The sequence below is a fragment of the Panulirus ornatus genome, chromosome 8 (genome assembly GCF_036320965.1).
Source record: "Panulirus ornatus isolate Po-2019 chromosome 8, ASM3632096v1, whole genome shotgun sequence".
NCBI lineage: Eukaryota > Metazoa > Arthropoda > Malacostraca > Decapoda > Palinuridae > Panulirus > Panulirus ornatus.
The window spans coordinates 16,825,894-16,845,471 of record NC_092231.1 but is presented as its reverse complement, the minus strand read 5'-3'; the positions used below and the strand labels follow the sequence as shown (position 1 = coordinate 16,845,471).

Genomic DNA, 19,578 nt, shown 5'->3' with positions numbered 1-19,578 from the left:
AGATCCACTCCCAGATATCTAAAACACTTTACTTCCTCCAGTTTTTCTCCATTCAAACTTACCTCCCAATTGACTTGACCCTCAACCCTACTGCTCTTATTCACATTTACTCTTAACTTTCTTCTTTCACACACTTTACCAAACTCAGTCACCAGCTTCTGCAGTTTCTCACATGAATCAGCCACCAGTGCTGTATCATCAGCGAACAACAACTGACTCACTTCCCAAGCTCTCTCATCCCCAACAGACTTCATACTTGCCCCTCTTTCCAAAACTCTTGCATTCACCTCCCTAACAACCCCATCCATAAACAAATTAAACAACCATGGAGACATCACACACCCCTGCCGCAAACCTACATTCACTGAGAACCAATCACTTTCCTCTCTTCCTACACGTACACATGCCTTACATCCTCGAAAAAAACTTTTCACTGCTTCTAACAACTTGCCTCCCACACCATATATTCTTAACACCTTCCACAGAGCATCTCTATCAACTCTACCTTATACCTTCTCCAGATCCATAAATGCTACATACAAATCCATTTGCTTTTCTAAGTATTTCTCACATACATTCTTCAAAGCAAACACCTGATCCACACATCCTCTACCACTTCTGAAACCACACTGCTCTTCCCCAATCTGTTGCTCTGTACATGCCTTCACCCTCTCAATCAATACCCTCTCATATAATTCACCAGGAATACTCAACAAATTTATACCTCTGTAATTTGAGCACTCACTCTTATCCTCTTTGCCTTTGTACTATGGCACTATGCAAGCATTCTGCCAATCCTCAGGCACCTCACCATGAATCATACATACATTAAATAACCTTATCAACCAGTCAACTATACAGTCACCCCCTTTTTTAATAAATTCCACTGCAATACCATCTGCTGCCTTGCCAGCTTTCATCTTCCGCAAAGCTTTTACTACCTCTTCTCTGTTTACCACATCATTTTCCCAACCTCTCTCACTTTGCACACCACCTCAACCAAAACACCCTATATCTGCCACTCTATCATCAAACCCATTCAACAAACCTTCAAAATACTCACTCCATGTCCTTCTCACATCACCACTATACTTGTTATCACCTCCGCATTAGCCCCCTTCACTGAAGTTCCCATTTGCTCCCTTGTCTTACGCACTTTATTTACCTCCTTCCAAAACATCTTTTTATCCTCCCTAAAATTTAATGATACTCTCTCACCCCAACTTTCATTTGACCTCCTTTTCACCTCTTGCACCTTTCTCTTGACCTCCTGCCTCTTTCTTTTATACATCTCCCACTCAATTGCATTTTTTCCCTGCAAAAATCGTCCAAATGCCTCTCTCTTCTCTTTCACTAATAATCTTACTTCTTCATCCCACCACTCACTACCCTTTCTAATCAACCCACCTCCCACGCTTCTCATGCCACAAGCATCTTTTGCGCAAGCCATCACTGCTTCCCTAAATACATCCCATTCCTCCCCCACTCTCCTTACCTCCTTTGTTCTTACCTTTTTCCATTCTGTACTCAGTCTCTCCTAGCACTTCCTCACACAAGTCTCCTTCCCAAGCTTACTTACTCTCACCACTCTCTTCACCCCAACACTCCCTCTTCTTTTCTGAAAACCCCTACAGATCTTCACCTTCACCTCCACAAGATAATGATCAGACATCCCTCCAGTTGCACCTCTCAGCACATTAACATCCAAAAGTCTCTCTTGTGCGCCTATCAATTAACACATAATCCAATAACGCTTTCTGGCCATTTCTCCTACTTACATACGTATACTTTTGTATATATATATATATATATATATATATATATATATATATATATATATATATATATATATACACACACAGGTGTGTGTATAACCCTGGGGATATAGGAGAAAGAATACTTCCCATGTATTCCCTGCGTGTCGTAGAAGGCGACTAAAAGGGAAGGCTGGAAATCCTCCCCTCCCCGTTTTAAATTTTCCAAAAGAAGGAACAGAGAAGAAGGCCAAGTGAGAATATTCCCTCTAAAACTCAGTCCTCTGTTCTTAATGCTACCTCGCTAATGTGGGAAATGGTGAATAGTATGAAAAAAAACATATATATATATATATATATATATATATATATATATATATATATATATATATCAGATTGGGGAAGAGCAGTGTGGTTTCAGAAGTGGTAAAGGATGTGTGGATCAGGTGTTTGCTTTGAAGAATGTATGTGAGAAATACTTAGAAAAGCAAATGGATTTGTATGTAGCATTTATGGATCTGGAGAAGGCATATGATAGAGTTGATAGAGATACTCTGTGGAAGGTATTAAGAATATATGTTGTGGGAGGCAAGTTGTTAGAAGCAGTGAAAGGTTTTTATCGAGGATGTAAGGCCTGTGTACGTGTAGGAAGAGAGGAAAGTGATTGGTTCTCAGTGAATGTAGGTTTGCGGCAGGGGTGCGTGATGTCTCTATGGTTGTTTAATTTGTTTATGGATGGGGTTGTTAGGGAGGTGAATGCAAGAGTTTTGGAAAGAGGGGCAAGTATGAAGTCTGTTGGGGATGAGAGAGCTTGGGAAGTGAGTCAGTTGTTGTTCGCTAATGATACAGCGCTGGTGGCTGATTCATGTGAGAAACTGCAGAAGCTGGTGACTGAGTTTGGTAAAGTGTGTGAAAGAAGAAAGTTAAGAGTAAATGTGAATAAGAGCAAGGTTATTAGGTACAGTAGGGTTGAGGGTCAAGTAAATTGGGAGGTAAGTTTGAATGGAGAAAAACTGGAAGAAGTGTTTTAGATATTTAGGAGTGGATCTGGCAGCGGATGGAACCATGGAAGCGGAAGTGGATCATAGGGTGGGGGAGGGGGCGAAAATCCTGGGAGCCTTGAAGAATGTGTGGAAGTCGAGAACATTATCTTGGAAAGCAAAAATGGGTATGTTTGAAGGAATAATGGTTCCAACAATGTTGTATAGTTGCGAGGCGTGGGCTATGGATAGAGTTGTGCGCAGGAGGATGGATGTGCTGGAAATGAGATGTTTGAGGATAGTGTGTGGAGTGAGGTGGTTTGATCGAGTAAGTAACGTAAGGGTAAGAGAGATGTGTGGAAATAAAAAGAGCGTGGTTGAGAGAGCAGAAGAGGGTGTTTTGAAATGGTTTGGGCACATGGAGAGAATGAGTGAGGAAAGATTGATCAAGAGGATATACGTGTCGGAGGTGGAGGGAACGAGGAGAAGTGGGAGACCAAATTGGAGGTGGAAAGATGGAGTGAAAAAGATTTTGTGTGATCGGGACCTGAACATGCAGGAGGGTGAAAGGACGGCAAGGAATAGAGTGAATTGGATTGATGTGGTATACCGAGGTTGACGTGCTGTCAGTGGATTGAATCAGGGCATGTGAAGCGACTGGGGTAAACCATGGAAAGCTGTGTAGGTATGTATATTTGCGTGTGTGGACATATGTATATACATGTGTATGGGGGTGGGTTGGGCCATTTCTTTCGTCTGTTTCCTTGCGCTACCTCGCAAACGCGGGTGACAGCGACAAAAATATATGTATATATATATATATATATATATATATATATATATATATATATATATATATATATAATATATTCTATTATACTTAGTCGCTGTCTCCTGTGGTAGCAAGGTAGCGCAAGGAAACAGATGAAAGAATAGGGGATAAGGGAGACAGAATACTTCCCACACACTCTCCGCGTGTTGCAGAAGGCAACAGTAGCTAGGGGCTAGAAACCCTTCCCTTGTATTTTCAACTTTCTAAAAGGGGGGGAATATATATATATATTATATATATATTTTTTTTTTTCTGCTTTGTCGCTGTCTCCCACGTTTGCGAGGTAGCGCAAGGAAACAGACGAAAGAAATGGCCCAACCCACCCCCATACACATGTATATACATACGTCCACACACGCAAATATACATACCTACACAGCTTTCCATGGTTTACCCCAGACGCTTCACATGCCTTGATTCAATCCACTGACAGCACGTCAACCCCGGTATACCACATCGCTCCAATTCACTCTATTCCTTGCCCTCCTTTCACCCTCCTGCATGTTCAGGCCCCGATCACACAAAATCTTTTTCACTCCATCTTTCCACCTCCAATTTGGTCTCCCTCTTCTCCTCGTTCCCTCCACCTCCGACACATATATCCTCTTGGTCAATCTTTCCTCACTCATTCTCTCCATGTGCCCAAACCATTTCAAAACACCATCTTCTGCTCTCTCAACCACGCTCTTTTTATTTCCACACATCTCTCTTACCCATACGTTACTTACTCGATCAAACCACCTCACACCACACATTGTCCTCAAACATCTCATTTCCAGCACATCCATCCTCCTGCGCACAACTCTATCCATAGCCCACACCTCGCAACCATACAACATTGTTGGAACCACTATTCCTTCAAACATACCCATTTTTGCTTTCCGAGATAATGTTCTCGACTTCCACACATTCTTCAAGGCTCCCAGAATTTTCGCCCCCTCCCCCACCCTATGATCCACTTCCGCTTCCATGGTTCTATCCGCTGCCAGATCCACTCCCAGATATCTAAAACACTTCACTTCCTCCAGTTTTTCTCCATTCAAACTCACCTCCCAATTGACTTGACCCTCAACCCTACTGTACCTAATAACCTTGCTCTTATTCACATTTACTCTTAACTTTCTTCTTTCACACACTTTACCAAACTCAGTCACCAGCTTCTGCAGTTTCTCACATGAATCAGCCACCAGCGCTGTATCATCAGCGAACAACAACTGACTCACTTCCCAAGCTCTCTCATCCCCAACAGACTTCATACTTGCCCCTCTTTCCAAAACTCTTGCATTCACCTCCCTAACAACCCCATCCATAAACAAATTAAACAACCATGGAGACATCACACACCCCTGCCGCAAACCTACATTCACTGAGAACCAATCACTATCCTCTTTTCCTACACGTACACATGCCTTACAACCTCGATAAAAACTTTTCACTGCTTCTAACAACTTGCCTCCCACACCATATATTCTTAATACCTTCCACAGAGCATCTCTATCAACTCTATCATATGCCTTCTCCAGATCCATAAATGCTACATACAAATCCATTTGCTTTTCTAAGTATTTCTCACATACATTCTTCAAAGCAAACACCTGATCCACACATCCTCTACCACTGCTCTTCCCCAATCTGATGCTCTGTACATGCCTTCACCCTCTCAATCAATACCCTCCCATATAATTTACCAGGAATACTCAACAAACTTATACCTCTGTAATTTGAGCACTCACTCTTATCCCCTTTGCCTTTGTACAATGGCACTATGCATGCATTCCGCCAATCCTCAGGCACCTCACCATGAGTCATACATACATTAAATAACCTTTTTTTTTTTTTCCAAAAGAAGGAACAGAGGGGGCCAGGTGAGGATATTCCGAAAAAGGCCCAGTCCTCTGTTCTTAACGCTTCCTCGCTAATGCGGGAAATGGCGAATAGTTTGAAAAAAAAAAAAAATATATATAAATAATGTATGTATCCTCTGTCTCATTTTTAATTTTCCGAAAGAAGGAACAGAGAAGGGGGCCAAGTGAGGTTTTCCTCTCAGTTCTCTGTTCTTAACGCTACCTCACTAACGTGAGAAATGGCGAATATTATAAAAAAAAAATTATATATATCACTAGGGATAGGGGAGAAAGAAAACTTCCCACATATTCCCTGTGTGTCATATTCATGTATGCTGCCATCATCCATTCCTGCCGCCACCCCACCACACAAGAAATGGCACCCCCCTCCCCTGCGTGCGCACGAGGTAGTGCTGAGAAAAGACAACAAAGGCCACATTCATTCACACTCAGTCTCTAGCTGTCATGTGTAATGCACTGAGACTACAGCTCCCTTTCCATATCCAGGCCCCACAAAACTTTCCATGTTTTATCCCAGACGCTTCACATGCCCTGGTTCATTCCATTAACAGCACGTCGACCCAGGTATGCCACATCATTCCAATTCAGTCTATTCCTTTTATGCAGCAAGTATGAGTGTGTACATGTGTATATATGTATACGTTGAAAGGTATAGGTATGTACATATGCGTGTGTGGGCACTTATGTATATATATATATATATATATATATATATATATATATATATATATATATATATATATATATATATATATATATATATGTGTGTGTGTGTGTGTGTATGTGGGTGGGTTGGGCCATTCTTTAATGTTTCCTTGCACTACCTCGCAAACACGGGAGACAGTGAATAAGTATAATAAATCTAATTATATATATATATATATATATATATATATATATATTTTTATATGAAGATGAAACAGCACTTCAGTAGTTCATATGATTTTATTTAACATGTAATTTTTCTGTACATGATGCACATGTTTTGTTGAGACAATCCACCTCATCAGGTACCAATAGTTGATAAAGTTATTTAAATCTTAACATCACAATGGAGTACCACCATCCAGTGTCTACCAGCATAGACAACACACTGACTTGACAGACAGTAACCGTTAAAAGGGAGAGTGACTAAGGGGAGGGTCACGTGGCAGGGGTTGATCTAGGTGTGTCTTAGATAACTTTTTTGTTTTTGTATATTTACAATTTTCTCATAATGCTTTGCTTAATGATCAGATGGGCTTTAAAGTTGCCCAGGGACAAATTAAAGTTCTTAGTATTGGCAATTAAGACAGATTCAATGATGTTGCATTTGGCATAATCAGCAGAAGGTTGTAGAATAATGGGATTTTCAAGGTCTACTTGGTGACCCATTTTCATGACAAGTGTTTGGTGATTGCATTTTTGTGGTCATCCCTGCATACTGCATGATGATGTCAATAACATCTCTCTTGTTACAGTTTTTCTGATCTGTATCTATTTACGTATGTACTGCCTTATTCCTTGATACTTTATAATTCCTAAAATATGCTGCCTTACACAGATGTATATACATATAAAAAAAAAAAGTTGCTCGCCTTTAATGGGTCAACCAAATCATTCTTAGAATTGACAAAACATAAAACAAAAACAGTTGCCCAGGACACACCCAGCTACCCAGGTTAACCCCTGTCAAGTTAATACCCTTAATCACTTTCCCTTTTAACAGTTACTATCGGCCAAGTCAGTGTGTTGCCCATGATGAACAGCAGTACTCCGTTGTAATGTTGAGATTTAAATAACTTTATCAAGTACTGGCACCTGGTGAGGTGGACTGTCTCCATGAAACATGTTGTGCTACATGTATAGAAAAATTACATCTTAAATAAGATTATATCAACTCCTACTGAAGTGTGATTTCACCTTCATAATTTTCATCAAAGTCTAGTGTTATTATCATATTCATATATATAGTGTATGTTAATATGTATGTTTCATGAGTCTAAATTTCATTTATCTTTTCCTTCTTCATCTTTTCAATGTTTCCATACCTTCCTTTGTTTCTTTTCTTGTTTTTGGCTCTCCTATTGGATCAACAACATTAGCAAGTATATAAATGTATCAATACTAAAGATTTTAAGATGATTTTGCATTATTCACCTTGTATTCCAGGATCAAGATGTTTGATGACTGAGAAAGGGAAGGTGGTACATCTAGGATTTGATTATCTTCAGCTTAAAGGGGACATAAAATACGAGGTTGGATGAACTGTAAAGCAGCCAGGAGTGAAGCATGGGAATTGAGGTTTAGGCATGTCTTATGTGGCTGAACCTTGAAAGTACAAGATGGCAAGAGCTGGTATTACTTGTTGAAATTAATGGCCAGGAAGTATTACTATATTTTCATTTTCTTTTCTGTTTTCACTTTTGTAGGGATGGGACAGGAGTAGGTGCTGCCATGAGGGATTTCATTGTGTGCAGTTTTGGGGAGGAGGTGCTGCCACCTAGCATCAAGCATTTCTGGTCCATGCCACAACAACACACACGCTTAACACACCCGCACACAGACACGGGTGTAGGCGAACAGTCCTGCGCTCACATCAATAACTCTTGTGTAAATTATGGACTTGCAGATAGACCTGGTGGGTGTCTGTGAGCGTAGGCATGTAGGAGCTACTGACCTGTTAGTAACAATATTGACGAGGAGAAACATAGGCAAGAAAAAGTCAATTCAATCTTGACCACATTCTAAATTGTCCAAATTTCTTTTCAGCAATTCAATAATAAAGTTGATAAATGTTTGAAGATGCAAAGGTAAGAAATCCTCTATACCCAATAATTTTGTTATAAAATTTCTCTTTTTAATAGGTTAGTTGACATATTTATGGTAGAGTATTTAGATACCATTAGCCAAAGTAAATATTCTCATTACTGAAGGATGTGTTCAAGATAGTGAAAAGTTGGCTAGCATCCCCAGGATGTTTGACCAATGGCACTCTAACTATCACCCAGTGGGAGGCTCCAAAGGGTGATCCGTCAATACATGAGATACCTCAGGTAGCCATTACCTCACCGTAAGCCCCTTCAGGAAAATGCCATGTGTGGGATTCCATGTCAGGTTCTATTCTCTCATAGTACACAGTTATAACAAACAAATTAACAACAGCACTGAATAAGTACTTTAGAATATTCAAATCAAAACATAAAACAACTGTTCATTTCTTCTTTATAGGGTGAGATGGCATGGATATGACATGTAGTGGACTTGTAGGTGGCATATGGGGACACAGGCCATGATGGAGGGCTGGGTTGAGTTGGTAGTTAGTTCAGGAGCCTGCCTGACTAGTCTACATGTAAAAAAAAAAGTGAAGATACAGAACAGTCGCTCGCGAGCACAAAAACATGTAGTCCCTGGTCACATTGCCAGACGACACAGCATTCGACACCAACCTTGCATCCATTGCTGGATTGTAGTGCCACATCACTGGATTGTCCACAGAGCATCATTGAAAATCATTATACTGAACTTGAATTTGCATAGCATTTAAGGTAAGTGGGAGTGCTTGAGCACAGCAGTGAGTGCGTGTGCTGTCGTCTAGGTTTGATTCATTCAGATTCTTGTCAACACCTGTGGCATCAGCAACAGTAATTTTGATTTCACACATATACTGCCTATGTCCAAAGTGTAAATCTTCCAAGCCTTTTACATCTGAAAACTATCTGACCTTGAACCTCAGATCTTTTATCACTTTTGATGAAAATAGAAACTACTTTCAAGGAAAAGTTTTATAAAAAAAAAACTATCATAATTTACATATTTTGAAAGAAATGCAACTTGGATGCTTCTGGCAGTAAATATCTTAGGCTATCATAGATATATACAGCACTGAAAAATTAACATTCAAAACAAAAATCAGTGAAAGATGTTGACCATTTAGAGTACTGTATATATATTTTCCTTAATGATGTGAGGTGGTGCTGCAAGCGACTGAGATAGTAATGTGATTATAAAGAGTCTTGGTACAGAGTAACCTACACACATGGTAAATACAATAACAGATGGCTGTATAACCAATAGCAGGTAAAAAATAACAACGTTTACAAACATCAGATCCTTCGCACATTTCTTAAGTTGTCATTTACTCATTCTTCTTCAACTTAGTGCTGAAAAATCATACACTTCATTTTAGTTCTGCTCAAAGAAAAGCTGTATAATCACAAAACTAGAGCCTATTTATCAAATATACTGTTTAATGCACTACTGTAATATTATCTATGATATATTTTAACACTGGCTATGAAACTAGACTCTGGAGTAATACAGACTGGGTTTGTACACACACAGTTATTGACATTATTGTCGGGGCACTAAGCCTCCAGTAACAACGCTACAGCATCTTGCTGGGGTGGGGAACAGCATAGTATTTTAAACATTCTCTGTACACTCTCTGTGTAACTTCTGTATAACTGTCACTACCCCTACATGATGCCAAGCCCAGTCTCACTCATCAACTCGCACTCTTTTACCTATGCAAAAATACACTTTATTTGCTGAAAACCCAGAGTGGGAGCAGCACTGTAATCTTATTGGCTGGACTATATGTCAAGCTACACTTAAACCATTACAGCAGCTTGCACTTAGCAACAGCCAGTACTCCTGCTCAAGCAGACTTTTCATGTAAATGTAGCTTGGCATATGCAAACTAGGCTGGGTTGACTGAGTTGTCTTGGCCTTATTTATGCTAAGGCTTCACAAGTCACAACCCTAGTGTACAGGTTCCCCTGACAATGAGGGAAGGCCAAGAGCCCACTCTCACCAATCCTCTATGCCCTTAGCATTACCAAAGTGACATGAGTGGTCAGTGTGGGTAAATCATTGGGTCCATCCACTCAGTCGAGGGACATGAAGAATGACAGATGGAAGGGAGGAAAACCTGGCAGGGGAATTGGAAAGGTCAAGACTTACTGAGAAAGAAAGAATGACAGATGGAAACAGCAAATCATGAGGTAAGAGAGGAAGATCATGATTTTGTGGACAATGGGATACAAGAGGGGAAAAATTAAGCAGAATCCTGAGGAAAGTCATAAGTACGAAATTAGTGAGGTTAAAACTATAATCAAAAGATTAATTCAAGCAAACTAAAAGTCTTGGTACATGATGAAATACTGAAAAGCATTCCTTGATTTTATATGAAATTAATCTTTATATCTTTTTCCCATAGTTCATGAGTGGATATTTCCTTGAAATAGTTATACTGATTGTTACTGTTATCATAATAGTTATTACTATTCATATTATTAATATCAATTCTATTATCATCATCAATGATATTATTATTATCACTTAAAATACCAATGTAATAAAAAATCAACATAGCTACAGTTACTCACACATAATCATACACTGAAATAAGAAATATGTAGAATTTTGAAATGGTTTAGGGAATGAGGATTTTGAGATTCTAAGTTGAAAACTAACACAGAGGGTTCATTATCAAAGAAAAGGAATCAAAACTGGCACATGGAAAGACAATAATATTCCTCAATGTGACATGCAAGTCAAAATTATATCTAAATGAATCCCAGACTAATCAGACATCAGGATTTTAGGTACAATTAATCTTATGCACTCTTGATCAGTATTATTCATAATTTATGAAAAAAAAAAAAGCACAAGCAAAGTTTATCGTTATTTCCTAAAACAATAAAGAAATTAACTTTTCCTTTTAGGAAAAATGAGATTTGTTTGTAGAAACAATGTCTCAACCCAAATGATAGGAAAACTAGTAACATTGAAAATTTGGCTTGAAAAAATATATATGAAAATGCTAAAAGTCATAAATGAAGAGGGAATGTATTGGCCAGAAAATAGAAAAGATAGTGGTAAAGAGAAACAGGGAAAGAAGAGAAGACAGTAAACATGAATTATCAAAGAATCGGTTAGCAACCAGAAAATGTGCAGAAAAATGCTTATTATGAAGTGCAAACTTTGGAATTTAAAGAAAACTGGTTACATGGGAGAGTACACAAGTGGTTAGAAAGATAAGTGAAAAATCTTGAGCAGATGGAAGAGTAGGGACACTCCCTCTATGGGCCACATCTACATCATAGTTGGAATTTGACCAGGTTCACCAGGATCCATGGGATCTAAACTTTGTACGAGTAAACATAAGAGTCACTCGTGGTCACCTTAGCAAGTTACTGTACAGAGATTAAGCAGAGGGACGCCATGGAGATTTGAAGGTTAATGGGGTTATAGGGCTACCAAGTGTGTTCTGAGGGGGCCAATATGGTTTGGAATTAGGAAGATTAGGGTTGGAAGAAGGTGGCATAAGGGTGCACAAGCCAAAGAACCTTGAGTTGGTGAGTTGTGGTTATAACAGTATCACTTGCGGGTGCTGCTCACATAGCTACTGTCGACCCTCTATTGTGATTACCCATGGGCCACACATTGCTGTGATGTGTAGACAAGCATGGGCATGTGGGATTGTCCATTATATCAGTGGCAGCGACCCGGAGTGAGGCTGTAGAAGAGTTGTTTTGTGCGCATTGCTAGTACACTTGCGTAAAATTTGAGGAGAATTGAAATTATTTGCATGAAACAGTCCTCCTCACAAGATCCACCAAGAGGCTGCCCAAGAAACCCAGGTGTGAGGTGAAACTTGCATCCAGGCATGTGAGTGACGTGGGCAATCTCATCTAATTGGTGGGTTGTGTCAGATTTTGCACACACACACACACACACACACACACACACACTTACACAAGCACACACACACACACACATATATATATATATATATATATATATATATATATATATATATATGTGTGTGTGTATGTGTGATGCCAGACACCTAACAGCATCCATATCCACTGGTCATCCCACATAAAAGTCTTCATAAAACTTATGAGCTACTAAAACAGGCTATGCATTGCGTACAAACTTGATTATGCACTAGTTAGCTACACTTAGTGACTACTATATTGGCTAACCATGTAATGATTGTAGAACACATGATATCATTGGTGCCAGATGTCTTCACACTTTGATTACATTTCCTGCTGTTGATGTCATATAAGGTTGAAAGAAGCCTTATAATACTTCTGACAACATATGTGATGATGGTTCCATTAAGTCCAAGATCATGTGAAGTTCTTCTAACCCACTTTGCTTCACCTGGTTACATGAAGTTCTAAAAGATCACATGAAGGAGATTAAGGTGATCACATCTCTACTGATGTTCACCATCCAGTGCTGCTAAGTATTTGTCTTCAATAACCATTGGAACTAACTTGTGCCTGTAGATTAGAAAAATTAACAGTTAGGGCAATGAAATTTATTGCATCATGATATACCACTTCTTTTATACCAACTTCAATTTAAGAGAGCTCCTTAGAAATTTCTATGGTATAATATACTTATAGCCACTCTCCAAAACTCAGAAACTAACTTTGCAGTTTCATACTTGAATCTGTCACTAATCCCATGTCATCAGCTAAAATAACTGACACCTCTCAGGCACCCCAAGCCTTGCTAGACTGCAGTCTTACCCCTCTCCCCAAAATCTTCTCATTCACTTCCCTCACATCTACATCTGCAAGCAGTATGAACGGCCTGGTGACATCACACATCTCTTTTGCTAACCCACCTGGAAGCACTCGCCTTCCTCTCTACCTGCTTCCACAAATACTTCATCCTTTTGATAAATACTCCTCAATGTTTTTAACAGCTTTCCTCCCACATCACATACTTTTGTAACACCTTGCACAGGGTATCTCTATCAACACATTTTGTGTGTGTGTGTATTTTATATATATATATATATATATATATATATATATATATATATATATACATATATTTATTTTTGTACAAAGGCAAAGGGGATAAGAGTGAGTGCTCAAATTACAGAGGTATAAGTTTGTTGAGTATTCCTGGTAAATTATATGGGAGGGTATTGATTGAGAGGGTGAAGGCATGTACAGAGCATCAGATTGGGGAAGAGCAGTGTGGTTTCAGAAGTGGTAGAGGATGTGTGGATCAGGTGTTTGCTTTGAAGAATGTATGTGAGAAATACTTAGAAAAGCAAATGGATTTGTATGTAGCATTTATGGATCTGGAGAAGGCATATGATAGAGTTGATAGAGATGCTCTGTGGAAGGTATTAAGAATATATGGTGTGGGAGGCAAGTTGTTAGAAGCAGTGAAAAGTTTTTATCGAGGATGTAAGGCATGTGTACGTGTAGGAAGAGAGGAAAGTGATTGGTTCTCAGTGAATGTAGGTTTGCGGCAGGGGTGTGTGATGTCTCCATGGTTGTTTAATTTGTTTATGGATGGGGTTGTTAGGGAGGTGAATGCAAGAGTTTTGGAAAGAGGGGCAAGTATGAAGTCTGTTGGGGATGAGAGAGCTTGGGAAGTGAGTCAGTTGTTGTTCGCTGATGATACAGCGCTGATGGCTGATTCATGTGAGAAACTGCAGAAGCTGGTGACTGAGTTTGGTAAAGTGTGTGAAAGAAGAAAGTTAAGAGTAAATGTGAATAAGAGCAAGGTTATTAGGTACAGTAGGGTTGAGGGTCAAGTCAATTGGGAGGTGACTTTGAATGGAGAAAAACTGGAGGAAGTGAAGTGTTTTAGATATCTGGGAGTGGATCTGGCAGCGGATGGAACCATGAAAGCGGAAGTGGATCATAGGGTGGGGGAGGGGGCGAAAATTCTGGGAGCCTTGAAGAATGTGTGGAAGTCGAGAACATTATCTCGGAAAGCAAAAATGGGTATGTTTGAAGGAATAGTGGTTCCAACAATGTTGTATGGTTGCGAGGCGTGGGCTATGGATAGAGTGGTGCGCAGGAGGATGGATGTGCTGGAAATGAGATGTTTGAGGACAATGTGTGGTGTGAGGTGGTTTGATCGAGTAAGTAACGTAAGGGTAAGAGAGATGTGTGGAAATAAAAAGAGCGTGGTTGAGAGAGCAGAAGAGGGTGTTTTGAAATGGTTTGAGCACATGGAGAGAATGAGTGAGGAAAGATTGACCAAGAGGATATATGTGTCGGAGGTGGAGGGAACGAGAAGAAGAGGGAGACCAAATTGGAGGTGGAAAGATGGAGTGAAGAAGATTTTGTGTGATCGGGGCCTGAACATGCAGGAGGGTGAAAGGAGGGCAAGGAATAGAGTGAATTGGAGCGATTTGGTATACCGGGGTTGATGTGCTGTCGGTGGATTGAATCAGGGCATGTGAAGCGTCTGGGGTAAACCATGGAAAGCTGTGTAGGTATGTATATTTGCGTGTGTGGACGTATGTATATACATGTGTATGGGGGTGGGTTGGGCCATTTCTTTCGTCTGTTTCCTTGCGCTACCTCGCAAACGCGGGAGACAGCGACAAAAAAAAAAAAAAAAAAAAAAAAAAAAAAAAAAAAAAAAAAAATTATTTTGCTTTGTCGCTGTCTCCCGCATTTGCGAGGTAGCGCAAGGAAACATACAAAAGAAATGGCCCAACCTACCCCCATACACAATGTATACACACACACGTCCACACACGCAAATATACATACCTATACATCTCAATGTACACATATATATACATACACAGACACATACATATATACCCATGCACACAATTCACACTGTCTGCCCCCATTCACTCCCATCGCCACCTCACCACACATGGAATACCTTCCCCCTCCCCCCTCATGTGTGCGAAATAGCACTAGGAAAAGACAACATAGGCCCCATTCGTTCACACTCATTCTCTAGCTGCCACGCAATAGTGCCCGAAACCACAGCTCCCTTTCCACATCCAGGCCCCACACAACTTTCCATGGTTTACCCCAGACGCTTCACATGCCCTGATTCAATCCACTGACAGCACGTCAACCCCGGTATACCACATCGATCCAATTCACTCTAATCCTTGCCCTCCTTTCACCCTCCTGCATGTTCAGGCCCCGATCACACAAAATCTTTTTCACTCCATCTTTCCACCTCCAATTTGGTCTCCCACTTCTCCTCGTTCCCTCCACCTCCGACACATATATTCTCTTGGTCAATCTTTCCTCACTCATTCTCTCCATGTGCCCAAACCATTTCAAAACACCCTCTTCTGCCCTCTCAACCACGCTCTTTTTATTTCCACACATCTCTCTTACCCTGTTATTACTTACTCGATCAAACCACCTCACACCACACATTGTCCTCAAACATCTCATTTCCAGCACATCCACCCTCCTGCGCACAACTCTATCCATAGCCCATGCCTCGCAACCATACAACATTGTTGGAACCATTATTCCTTCAAACATACCCATTTTTGCTTTCCGAGATAATGTTCTCGACTTCCACACATTCTTCAAGGCTCCCAGGATTTTCGCCCCCTCCCCCACCCTATGATTCACTTCCGCTTCCATGGTTCCATCCACTGCCAGATCCACTCCCAGGTATCTAAAACACTTTACTTCCTCCAGTTTTTCTCCATTCAAACTTACCTCCCAATTGACTTGACCCTCAACCCTACTGTACCTAATAACCTTGCTCTTATTCACATTTGCTCTTAACTGGATTTGTATGTAGCATCTATGGATCTGGAGAAGGCATATGATAGAGTTGATAGAGATACTCTGTAGAAGGTATTAAGAATATATGGTGTGGGAGGCAAGTTGTTAGAAGCAGTGAAAAGTTTTTATCAAGGATGTAAGGCATGTGTACGTGTAGGAAGAGAGGAAAGTGATTGGTTCTCAGTGAATGTAGGTTTGCGGCAGGGGTGTGTGATGTCTCCATGGTTGTTTAATTTGTTTATGGATGGGGTTGTTAGGGAGGTAAATGCAAGAGTTTTGGAAAGAGGGGCAAGTATGCAGTCTGTTGTGGATGAGAAAGCTTGGGAAGTGAGTCAATTGTTGTTCACTGATGATACAGCGCTGGTGACCGAGTTTGGTAAAGTGTGTGAAAGAAGAAAGTTGAGAGTAAATGTGAATAAGAGCAAGGTTATTAGGTACAGTAAGGTTGAGGGTCAAGTCAATTGGGAGGTAAGTTTGAATGGAGAAAAACTGGAGGAAGTGAGGTGTTTTAGATATCTGGGAGTGGATCTGGCAGCGGATGGAACCATGAAAGCGGAAGTGAATCATAGGGTGGGGGAGGGGGTGAAAATTTTGGGAGCCTTGAAGAATGTGTGGAAGTCGAGAACATTATCTCGGAAAGCAAAAATGGGTATGTTTGAAGGAATAATGGTTCCAACAATGTTGTATGGTTGTGAGGCGTGGGCTATGGATAGAGTTGTGCGCAGGAGGGTGGATGTGCTGGAAATGAGATGTTTGAGGACAATATGTGGTGTGAGGTGGTTTGATCGAGTAAGCAAGGTAAGGGTAAGAGAGGTGTGTGGTAATAAAAAGAGTGTGGTTGAAAGAGCAGAAGAGGGTGTTTTGAAATGGTTTGGTCACATGGAGAGAATGAGTGAGGAAAGATTGACAAAGAGGATACATGTGTCAGAGGTGGAGGGAACAAGATTTTCAGTGATCGGGGCCTGAACATGCAGGAGGGTGAATGGCGGGCAAGGAATAGAGTGAATTGGAACGATGTGTTATACTGGGGTCGACGTGCTGTCAATGGATTGAACCAGGGCATGTAAACCATGGAAAGTTCTGTGGGGCCTGGATGTGGAAAGGGAGCTGTGGTTTCGGTGCACTATTACATGACAGCTAGAGACTCAGTGAACGAATGGGGCCTTTGTTGTCTTCCTAGCGCTACCCCGCAACATGAGGGGGGAGGGGGTTGTTATTTCATGTGCGGCGGGGTGATGATGGGAATGAATAAAGGCAGACAGTATGAATTCTGTACATGTGTATATATGTATGTGTCTGTGTGTGTATATATATGTATATGTTGAGATGTATAGGTATGTATATTTGTGTGTGTGGACGTGTATGTATATACATATGTATGTGGGTGGGTTGGGCCATTCTTTCATCTGTTTCTCTGCGCTACCTCGCTAACGTGCGCGAGACAGCGATAAAGCAAATTAAAAAATAAATAAAAATAATATATATATATATATATATATATATATATATATATGTCAGCGGATGGAACCATGGAAGCGGAAGTGGATCATAGGGTGGGGGAGGGGGCGAAAATTTTGGGAGCCTTGAAAAATGTGTGGAAGTCGAGAACATTATCTCGGAAAGCAAAAATGGGTATGTTTGAGGGAATAGTGGTTCCAACAATGTTGTATGGTTGCGAGGCGTGGGCTATGGATAGAGATGTGCGCAGGAGGATGGATGTGCTGGAAATGAGATGTTTGAGGACAATGTGTGGTGTGAGGTGGTTTGATCGAGTAAGTAACGTAAGGGTAAGAGAGATGTGTGGAAATAAAAAGAGCGTGGTTGAGAGAGCAGAAGAGGGTGTTTTGAAATGGTTTGGGCACATGGAGAGAATGAGTGAGGAGAGATTGACCAAGAGGATATATGTGTCGGAGGTGGAGGGAACGAGGAGAAGAGGGAGACCAAATTGGAGGTGGAAAGATGGAGTGAAAAAGATTTTGTGTGATCGGGGCCTGAACATGCAGGAGGGTGAAAGGAGGGCAAGAAATAGAGTGAATTGGAGTCATGTGGTATACAGGGGTTGACGTGCTGTCAGTGGATTGAAGCAAGGCATGTGAAGCGTCTGGGGTAAACCATGGAAAGCTGTGTAGGTATGTATATTTGCGTGTGTGGACGTGTGTATGTACATGTGTATGGGGGGGGGGGGTGGGGCCATTTCTTTCGTCTGTTTCCTTGCACTACCTCGCAAACGCGGGAGACAGTGACAAAGTATAAAAAAAAAAAAAAAAAAAATATATATATATATATATATATATATATATATATATATATATATATATATATATATATATATATATATATATATATATATACATAAGGTGTGTGAAAGGAGATAGTTGAGGGTAAATGTGAAAAAGAGCAAGGTTATTAGGTACAGTAGGGTTGAGGGTCAAGTCAATTGGGAGGTAAGTCTGAACGGAGAAAAACTGGAGGAAGTGAAGTGTTTTAGATATCTGGGAGTGGATTTGACAGCGGATGGAACCATGGAAGCGGAAGTGAATCATAGGGTGGGGGAGGGGGCGAAAATTCTGGGAGCCTTGAAAAATGTGTGGAAGTCGAGAACATTATCTCAGAAAGCAAAACTGGGTATGTTTGAAGGAATAGTGGTTCCAACAATGTTGTATGGTTGCGAGGTGTGGGCGATGGATAGAGTTGTGCGGAGGAGGGTGGATGTGCTGGAAATGAGATGTTTGAGGACAATGTGTGGTGTGAGGTGGTTTGATCGAGTAAGTAATGTAAGGGTAACAGAGATGTGTGGAAATAAAAAGAGCGTGGTTGGGAGAGCAGAAGAGGGTGTTTTGAAATGGTTTGGGCACATGGAGAGAATGAGTGAGGAAAGATTGACCAAGAGGATATATGTGTCGGAGGTGGAGGGAACGAGGAGAAGTGGGAGACCAAATTGGTGGTAGAAAGATGGAGTGAAAAAGATTTTGTGTGATCGGGGCCTGAACATGCAGGAGGGTGAAAGGAGCGCAAGGAATAGAGTGAATTGGATCGATGTGGTATACCGGGGTTGACGTGCTGTCAGTGGATTGAATCAGGGCATATGAAGCGTCTGGGGTAAACCATGGAAAGTTGTGTGGGGCCTGGATGTGGAAAGGGAGCTGTGGTTTCGGTGCATTATTACATGACAGCTAGAGACTGAGTCTTTTCCTAGTGCTATCTCGCACACATGAGGGGGGAGGTGACGAGGTGGCGATGGGAATGAATAAAGGCAGACAGTATGCATTATGTACATGTTTATATATGTATATGTCTGTGTGTGTATATCTATATGTATACGTTGAGATGTATAGGTATGTATATTTGCGTGTGTGGACGTGTATGTATATACATGTGTATGTGGGTGGGTTGGGCCATTCTTTCGTCTGTTTCCTTGCGCTACCTCGCTAACGCGGGAGACAGCGACAAAGCAAAATAAATATATTATATATATATATATATATATATATATATATATATATATATATATATATATATATATATATATATATATATATATTTTATCCCTGGGGATAGGGGAGAAAGAATACTTCTCACGTATTCCCTGGGTGTCGTAGAGGGCGACTACAAGGG

General features: G+C 40.7%; 2 protein-coding genes across 2 annotated transcripts in view; one reads left to right on the top strand and one right to left on the bottom strand.

Moving 5' to 3' along the window:
• The window catches only part of LOC139749847 (tudor domain-containing protein 7-like), a 406,719-nt gene extending 398,903 nt beyond the window's left edge, over positions 1-7,816 (top strand). Inside the window, exon 23 of the mRNA XM_071664170.1 lies at positions 7,583-7,816. Coding sequence (XP_071520271.1) covers positions 7,583-7,677 — 95 coding nt within the window. The 3' untranslated portion in view covers positions 7,678-7,816. The remainder of the gene's footprint in view (positions 1-7,582) is intronic.
• A 432-nt stretch (positions 7,817-8,248) lies between these two features.
• The window catches only part of LOC139749848 (solute carrier family 4 member 11-like), an 898,465-nt gene continuing 887,135 nt past the window's right edge, over positions 8,249-19,578 (bottom strand). Inside the window, exon 17 of the mRNA XM_071664173.1 lies at positions 8,249-12,711. Coding sequence (XP_071520274.1) covers positions 12,645-12,711 — 67 coding nt within the window. The 3' untranslated portion in view covers positions 8,249-12,644. The remainder of the gene's footprint in view (positions 12,712-19,578) is intronic.